Source organism: Mus pahari, chromosome 18 (assembly GCF_900095145.1).
Source record: "Mus pahari chromosome 18, PAHARI_EIJ_v1.1, whole genome shotgun sequence".
Classification (NCBI taxonomy): domain Eukaryota; kingdom Metazoa; phylum Chordata; class Mammalia; order Rodentia; family Muridae; genus Mus; species Mus pahari.
The window spans coordinates 45,569,145-45,578,357 of record NC_034607.1 but is presented as its reverse complement, the minus strand read 5'-3'; the positions used below and the strand labels follow the sequence as shown (position 1 = coordinate 45,578,357).

The window sequence follows — 9,213 nt, the reverse complement described above, 5'->3', positions numbered from 1 at the left end:
GCTGCCAGCTATTGTTTCAGGACGGTCCCAGCCCGCGGTGCGGACTTCCCACTGGACCACCCTGGGTCACCCTGAACACGGACAAGAGACCCAACTCTCAGATCTATGGACTTTCGCAGTGCGTCCCGCCCCTCACGCCCCACCCCCTAAGGTCCCGCTTCCTCCAGTCTCTACCCAGTCCTTAAAACCCCCGAGTTGAGGGATGGCATCGCCTCTGGGGTGCGTTGCAGACACCTCTGCGACTCCAGCTTGAAAACTGCCAGCGGGCTGGGATTTAACTCCACTTTATCAACTCCCAACTCCCAACTCCCACCCTTCTCAACCGCAACTCCAACTGCGTGAGAAAGCCCTGACTTTGCGGAGCCCCAGGTGCAAACTTGAGACACTTTTGCCCCTGTCCTCCATCCTAATCTAAGTTTAGGCTCTGACTGGGCCAAGAGTGGGTGCTAAAGCAGCGGGTCTCAGGTGTCTAGGCCTCGGGGTCCCCGGGGACTCTCAGGTTGAAGCCTTGTCAGAATCTGGGTAGAGGCTCCAGAGCTTCTCCCAGACCCCTCTGCTCTACACCGCTGGAAACCACGCTTCATTGCAGGTCAGTCTGTCCGTGGAGCCACCTTCCTGAGGCCTCTTCAGGGCAGTTCTTGAAGGTCAGGGGTGGGGTATTAGGTACTTAAAAAAAAAAAAAAAACCTGCCTCTGTGTCTGCCACCCACCGGCATTGTGTCGGAATTCTGGGAACCGTTAGGCAGCTGGGGGTTTAGAAGCTGGTAGGTCTCTGCTGGAGGCTGGGTTGGGCAGGAAACATAGTTTTAAGCATCTTGCCCAGAAAGCCAGCCTTTACCTGAGCTATTCACTGACTCCTCTCTATTCAACTCCATAGTAAAGCCCGATCATGGGGCCAAGATGCGGGAGGGAGGGCACTCTTTTTTTTTCCTTTGCACACCTGATTTTCACATTTTGCTTTTGTGTCCCCAGCATGGCCACCAGCCTTAGTGCAGACAGTCCACAGCAGCTGAGCTCGCTGTCTACCCAGCAGACCACTCTTCTGCTACTCTTTTCCGTCCTGGCCGCCGTGCACTTAGGTCAGTGGCTGCTACGACAGTGGCGTCGGAAACCGTGGTCCTCGCCCCCAGGTCCCTTTGCTTGGCCACTGATCGGAAACGCGGCGGCTGTTGGCCAGGCGTCGCACTTGTACTTCGCTCGCCTTGCAAGGCGCTATGGCGACATTTTCCAGATCCGTCTGGGCAGCTGTCCCGTGGTGGTGCTGAATGGCGAGAGTGCCATCCACCAGGCCCTGGTGCAGCAGGGCAGCGTCTTCGCGGACCGGCCGCCCTTCGCCTCTTTCCATGTGGTGTCTGGTGGCCGCAGTCTGGCGTTCGGTCACTACTCTGAGCACTGGAAGGTGCAGCGACGCGCGGCCTATAGCACGATGCGTGCCTTCTCCACGCGCCACCCGCGCAGCCGCGGTCTCCTCGAGGGCCACGCGCTGGCAGAGGCTCGAGAATTGGTGGCAGTGCTGGTGCGGCGCTGTGCTGGCGGCGCCTTCCTTGATCCGACGCAGCCGGTCATTGTGGCGGTGGCCAACGTCATGAGTGCTGTGTGCTTCGGCTGTCGGTACAACCACGATGATGCCGAGTTTCTAGAGCTGCTCAGCCACAATGAGGAGTTCGGGCGCACGGTGGGTGCCGGCAGCCTGGTGGACGTGCTGCCCTGGCTGCAACTATTTCCCAACCCGGTGCGCACCACCTTCCGCGAGTTCGAGCAGCTCAACCGCAACTTCTGCAACTTCGTCCTGGACAAGTTCCTGAGGCACCGCGAAAGCCTGGTGCCCGGGGCTGCTCCTCGAGACATGACGGACGCCTTCATCCTCTCTGCCGAAAAGAAAGCGTCTGGGGGCCCCGGCGACGATTCCTCCGGGCTGGACTTGGAGGATGTGCCTGCCACTATTACGGACATCTTCGGAGCCAGCCAGGACACCCTTTCCACCGCGCTGCTGTGGCTGCTCATCCTCTTTACCAGGTAAAGCCTCCGGGAGGGGCTGGGTCGGTCCTTGTTTTCCTCCTTTGAAGAAAAGGAGTGCCGCTGGGCGCAGGGTTTGAGGTTTCGCGCTGCATCGCCCCCCACCCCCAATTCCTCGAAACTGAGATCTCAGGTAAGATAAGGCCGGGTCCAACTGGGCAGGCCAAGACATGCTCCCCCTCCAAGTGTTGCCAGGACTTACCAGCATCTCTGATGTTGCGCCCCACTCCCTATCCCCCCTCCCCCGTGACAAATGTATGAAGAGTCCTTCCCCACCAAAAACAAAACAAAACAAAACAAAAAAACAAAACAAAAAAAAAAACCCGACCAACCACACAAACAAACAAATAAGAGTTTTCCCGTGCCCGCCTATCAGCTTTGATCCTTCCGCGGCTCAATAGAAGCAAAATTGGACCGGTTCCAAGTTTAAGGGGCGTGCAGTAAAATGTTAACTAAACACAGCGCGCAGCGGGTACTGGGGAGGCTGTCCGGTCTCGGGCCCTACTTCCAGCTTCGGGCAGGGTTCTGTTACCAGGCTAAGGAAGCCAGCAGAGATCTGTTCCCAGAGGACAACCTAAGAATAAGGTTTACCCCGAGGCGGTTGCACTGCAAAATAAGCAGGAGGAGTCACTTCTGTGGCGTGCCCTCAGCATCTAGAGAGGAGTCTAGGTGCTGGCGGGCTTCCTGATCTCTGGGTCAGGGAGCAGACTTCTATAGCGCTCACAGCAAGGCTGAACTCAAGGATTAAGAGCGCCCCCACCTCCTCCTTGCACTCAGGTGGTTTAAGTAAATGAATCCTTTATGGGAATTTGACAATTACCTATTATTTACCTAAAATTCAGATTTACCCTGTATTTTATCTAGAAGCACTACTTGTTTTCCTAAAGAATAAGGCAGCGGTTCTCAACCGATGGGTCACTCGACCCCCGTCGCCTTAAACCACAGGAAAACACAGATTCATTACAATTCATAACAGTAGCAAAATTACAATTTTGAAGTAGCAACGGAAATAATTTTATAATTGGGGGTCACCAAAACACGAGGGTTGCAGCATTAGAAAGGGTGAAAAACCACTGACCTAAGGAATGCTGAAGATGAGCTCACTTGTGAATTTGTCACACAGGATCTGGTTCCTATTGGAATTCACACAATTCATATTTCCTTAGATCTGCTTTTGCATTTTAAAAGTAGAGTATATTTAAAATAGTTTTTCAATATTAAAGCCAAATCGTGGAAATATATATTGGGACTAGTGAGATGAGGGGGCAGAAATTCTCTTAAAAGGGTATTGAACCCAAGATTAGGAAAAAGGTCTTCCTAGAGTGTATTGTCAGGTCTTTCACATCCCAAGAACAGTGGTGCCCTTAAACACTGGGGCATCTCTGTAGCCCAGATTTTAGCAATTTTGATGGCTACATAATATCCTGTTCTAGTTATATTCATAGGTATAATCAGGTTTAACATTAATTAATGGTTTGGGCTACATTGTTTTGAGCATTGCTATGATTATACATCATTATCCCTTTAAAGCTATTTTCTGAAAAAATGAGCTTCGAGGTATAAAAGATTGGATTTTTAATGAGAGGTTAAGGGCTTGCCTTTATAGTTTGCTGTGCAGGAAGATTTTGAGTTCCAAAAGAATTGTCCCCTTTCCTAACAAAAGCAGCTCAGACCTATAATGGGTACCTCACCTTACAAGCTGGGGCTCTGCGTTGTGAGTTTAGGACATGAGTAGCATCATCTGTCCAGAGACCAATAATACTTTATAAAATAGGAAAAAGGAATTGCCTAAGTTATGAGGGAAGAAAAATAATTTGCTCTCAGGGTAGCATTTTAACCTCTGTGGGTTCTTTTGCCTTTGTAGATTTCTTTCTCTATAAAACATTGAAAATATATTTTATAACTACACCAATATAAAATGAACATGCTAACATGTGTATGTGAACATCTAGCTGTAAGTCCATTTGTTTTAGGTCTGTAGGTTTTAAAAGATAGGCAAGTATTTTCCTGGGTGTCTAAAATGTATACCCTTGTGCATTTTTAGACTATTAAAAACTGGAGAGTTTTATTTTCTCACAATGGGAAATAAATCCTAGGCTACAAAAGGCTTATTACAGAAAAATAAAATTATTATTGTTTAACTTGTAATACTGAGTGAGAGAAATTAGTAACTCGTTTTAGACTTTCAGAAATTGGAATTCAGTCACAGACCCTGATACTTTGTGGAATTAAAGTAGAGGTACAGTGAGCTGCTAAGGAAAAATGAACTGATTTTGTTTTTTTTCTCTCTGTCTCTGTCTCTCTGTCTCTGTCTCTCTGTCTGTCTCTGTCTCTGTCTCTGTCTCTCTTTCTCTTCCTCTCCCTCCTTCTCTCCCTCTCCCCCTTCCTCCCTCCCGCGTTCTTTCATACTAAAATCAAAACAGATACCCGGATGTGCAGGCCCGCGTGCAGGCCGAGTTGGACCAGGTTGTGGGGAGGGACCGCCTGCCCTGCATGAGTGACCAGCCCAACCTGCCATATGTCATGGCTTTTCTTTACGAATCCATGCGATTCTCCAGCTTTTTGCCTGTCACCATTCCACACGCCACCACCGCCAACACCTTTGTTTTAGGCTACTACATCCCCAAGAATACGGTCGTTTTTGTTAATCAGTGGTCTGTGAATCATGACCCAGCCAAGTGGCCTAACCCAGAGGCCTTTGATCCAGCCCGCTTCCTGGACAAGGATGGCTTCATTAACAAGGCGCTAGCCAGCAGTGTGATGATATTCTCGGTGGGCAGACGGCGGTGCATCGGGGAGGAGCTGTCTAAGATGCTCTTGTTTCTCTTCATCTCCATCCTCGCTCATCAGTGCAATTTCAAGGCTAACCAAAATGAGTCCTCAAACATGAGCTTCAGCTACGGCCTGACCATTAAGCCCAAGTCATTTAGAATCCATGTGTCTCTCAGAGAGTCGATGGAGCTCCTGGATAATGCTGTTCAAAAGCTGCAAACTGAGGAAGCCTGCAAGTGAGAGGTGGGAGGGAGCTGGAATGTTTAAGGAACACTTATCTCATTTACTAGGGAGGAAATAGATTTTTTCTCCCAGCTTCATTTTAGCCTCAGCTCTCAACAGTGAATGGAAACGAAGTGGTCTGAAGGTGTGGCATGCTCACCAATTCATGGCTCCTCTCGGGCCTGTGCTGGAGTTCCTGGAAGTATTTTGGAATTGAAGAGCAAAAGGGCCCAAGGAATTTGGAGCCTGTTGTTTTTTGTTTTTGTTTGGTTTTGGTTTTGGTTTTCAGTTAAACACATGCACACGTATCAACATGTATGCACAACTATCTAACAAAGTATTTCAGTAATTCTGCCCTTCTGACGAGATTCGTGAGGGCACTTCTATGTGCAGAAATTGATCCCATAGGAAACTGCAGTAAGCAAAGGCTTAGGATATACTCAAGATTCAGACATGTGATTTCAGTGTAAAAGTAAAGACCCGAAGTCCTCCTATCATGAGACAACTTGCTCAGAAAAATGCTTCAACTCCTTTACAGCCATGGATGAGGCTTTCTGCTTGCCTATAGGTGGGCCTCCCACTTTAGAACGGACCATAAATTCAGTTGCTCCCCAAGAAGTTATGGCTGATTTAATAACTGCAATAGGTTTTAAAGATTAATGAATTTAAAGGTAAATTGTTTATTTAGATGGCAAAATATGTTTATAAGTTAAAGCTGAACCTCATTTGGCTGCTCAAATGAAGTATTCCAGTTATAAGGGAGAAAAAGATTTGCCAGGCTAGCTTAAGGTTTCAAATTTGGGATTGTAATGAACTGGATTCAATAATAAGTCTGATAAACTCAAAAAAGAGCCTCATGTCACCACATAGTGTTCAATGCATATAAAATTTTACATAATTGCTCATAAACATCATATGAATATTAACTATTCGATCAGGAAAACACTTGAATAATATATTTCTTATGTCATATTGCAAACCAAAAAGTATAATCAGTTGAGTGAAATTTGCCCAATTCCAGGAAACGAGCCTGACTAAATCAATCCGTTTTGACATCAGGGAACCGAGTAACAGAACGATCTTTTTCTTATTTATAGTTCATACAAGGGACAAATCTCAAAACTAAACCAGCAAAATATGTTCTGATCTGGTAATTGTAGTTACAACACAGATGCTTCTTTTGGAATTGACCCTATTAATATGTTAAGATTACAAATTCTTGGCTTGCTTCAATTTTAAATTAGTTAAAAATCCATCTTTATTATTTCGTTTCAGTTGAAGCTAGAGAAAATATGATCATTATCTCGAAGAAGGTGAGAAACCTAACCTTTGCCTAAGAACAATGCCAAATGCAAAAATTAGATAAAGAAAGAAAGAAAGAAAGAAAGAAAGAAAGAAAGAAAGAAAGAAAGAAAGAAAGAAAGGCCATGAATGTTCTGGGTGTTCATTAAGGACCATATGATAGGAAACTCATGTGTTCTTACTATTGTTGTAGTTGTTTTTTAAGTTGAGTATTAAGGTCTGTGTGGTTTTGTTTTTGTTTTTGTTTTTAAGTCAGAATCTGTAGACTGACTTGGGAGGTTGTTTAGCAACTGCTTCTTGAGACAGCAGAGATGCCAAAAAAATGGGCTCTCTTATTTAGGATGGCACACCACGATGAGCAGCCACTTCCTGGAAGCTGAGAGAGGAGAAATATACATATTCGGATGATGTAAACAATCCGAAAGCCCTTGAAGAAGGGTTGGATGGGTGGAAAAGTGGGGGATAGGGCCCGTGGGGGGTTTCCCATTTCTGTTTTCATTGCAATCAGCCAGAACGAAAGAAGCCCGCAGCACTCAGAGAGCTTACTGCTGGCTCTGTTTCATTAGGCTTCTTGGGATTTTCGTATCAAAATTACAAAGGAAGGAGTGTGCGATGCTCTTTGTGTTCGGAGGCCAGAAGCTGCAAGTCAGAGAAAGCACGAGAAGAGAGATGGCTAAATGGTCCCCATTCACTCCAAATCAGTTTCCTGAAGTAGAAAATCTGAGGCATGAATGTTTAGACAAAAGGAGTTTTGCGTGGCAGGCTTTACCTTCAAGTGTCTCTTAAGAGAGGCTGCAGCATCTCCCCCACCTATTTGTGGTTGGAAGTTGAATTATAAAAAATACAATGTAAGCCTTATTTAAATTTCTCCACAACAGAACCCCTTGAATGTGAAACACAGGTTGTGTCAGTATCTTAAAGGCCTTAATTTCAACAAAAATTAACTCTATGCAATACATTTTTAAGCTTTTCAGACATTTTAAAAGCATGCACCTTAGTAGGACTGGGACAGTGATTCTGAGCTTCCATGGCCCTTTTACTATGAGAAATTTACAATTGTGAGAGTCTTCATGTATCAACCTGGACTCCTTATTAAACCAACCAGACCCAGATGTTTTGTGAATGTAGGGGTCATTTTCATCTGATGCTTTCAGCAAAGGAGAAAGTAGAGGGGGTTGCTTTGTTTAATCTATTTAGAATCTAGTGAAAGGAAGAAGGATACAAGCCAGAAAAGAGTAATAACTGTCCTATTTGGAAGCTCTAGTAGGTCCCTGGCTTAGTCAGAAAGCCCGCTTTTGTGATGCTACGGAGGGACTTCTTTTGCCACCATGTTCATCAGAGTACCGACTTCAGGCCAGTGCAGCAAGAGCACGTTTTCATTAAATGCCTCGTTTGTACAGTAAAGCATGGACTATGTCAGAACGTTGCTTTCCCCCCCAAAACCAAAACAGATTCCTCAGGTGTGTTTGATGGATTCATCACAAGAGTTCATGCCCCAGAACTTAGCCTTGACCTGTGAAATATTAGCACCCTCCTATGTATTCCCACCAGGGCTGTACTAGATTAAGCAGATAGATCACCATGCATGCTAATTAGTATGCTCTTAGCTGTGACACAATTGTATGATAAAAGGTGTATGTTACCAGGTGATAATAACCCAGGAATAACTCCCTATTTAGCTTCTTCTTGTGTCTTTGTACTTTGTCATATATGTTCTTAACATGTATAGAGCTGATACAGTGCCCACAGATCCTCCCCACACAGAATTTACTAACATGTAGCTTCTACCTTTTGATATACCAAAATTTAAAATGTTCTGTCTTCATTATCTCTCACGAAACATTGTTAACTAAACAATAAAATCCAATGTCATAATTCTATGAAATTTCTTTTTTTTATGCTATAGGAAATACAGTCTAGTTGGTTATTTATTTCTACTATTATCATGTGCCTTGCATTGAAACACTGTGGTATAGAGTTCCAGCAGTTCCTACATGTGTCAATTCAGCTTTCACACCACTATGTGGTGTGTACCTGCCTTCAACATTGTTATATATCAGTGCATTAATGTTAAAAAAAAAGAGAGAGAAAAAATGCATTACATTTTCTTTGGTCATCCCATATTCTAGCCTGTTTTCTCTTTTACTTTTTCTAGTGTCTTAATTCAACAGTTTTTCAGCATCCAGTTTTCTAGCAAATTCATGGTCTTTATATTACTAAACTTACAAAGACCCACAAAGAGTTAAACTTGTCACATTGAAAGACTAGATTGAATTCTTACCATGCGGACCTAACATTTCTGCTCCATCTGAAAATGCAGGCTACGTTTATCTCCACCCGCAGCATGCTGGTCCTTTCTTTGAGCGTGCAGTTCATTTATTTTTAGGATTCGTGTGGCTTGGTTAGTAAGAGTAACCAGTGCCCAGTAGAACAGGACAGATGAGAAACTTCTCCCATGCATGATGTGGAAATGTTTTTCTGAGGCCCTGTTTATTTGGTAACTGACACGGTGTCCCAGGACCCATAGCCTGGGCCTCACTTCTGCACACATAGGCAGGCGGCAGGGCCCTGCAATGCCAGAGGTCCTCATTTCTTCCAGACAACCACTCCTGTTATTAGGAAAACAAGCAGGAAAGCCAAGGCAGCGCTTCATGCCACCGATACTTTGGCTGGAAACATCAGTTTAGCAGCCAAAGGGATGGCTGTGGGTTGGGCTTAAGGAATAGACACTCATTTTTTCAGAGAAATGATAAAAAGTTCTTGGAAAATGGTCATATCTGTTAAGGACAAGTAAGAGAAATAATTTCTTGGTGGGAAAAAGCCTAAAATCTCCATGGGGGTAAAGTTTTTGTTTGTTTGTTTGGGGGCAGGAAGGGGGAGGGAGTAAACCCAGTTCATCTCA

The 9,213-nt window shown here is 45.0% G+C and overlaps 1 protein-coding gene across 2 annotated transcripts; it reads left to right on the top strand.

Annotated features, from left to right (window-relative positions):
- Positions 1–206: 206 nt before the first annotated feature.
- On the top strand, positions 207–8,173 carry LOC110335735 (cytochrome P450 1B1). Of its 2 annotated transcripts, none has more exons than XM_029531618.1 (3): positions 207–369; positions 972–2,015; positions 4,439–8,173. In XM_029531618.1, exons 2-3 carry the CDS (start codon positions 973–975, stop codon positions 5,025–5,027), a joined length of 1,632 nt encoding a protein of 543 aa, XP_029387478.1. In that variant the 5' UTR covers positions 207–369; position 972; the 3' UTR covers positions 5,028–8,173. The 2 variants fall into 2 exon arrangements, with proteins under 2 accessions (XP_029387478.1, XP_021073725.1); XM_021218066.2 differs by having other exon boundaries at positions 207–589.
- Positions 8,174–9,213: the final 1,040 nt, after the last annotated feature.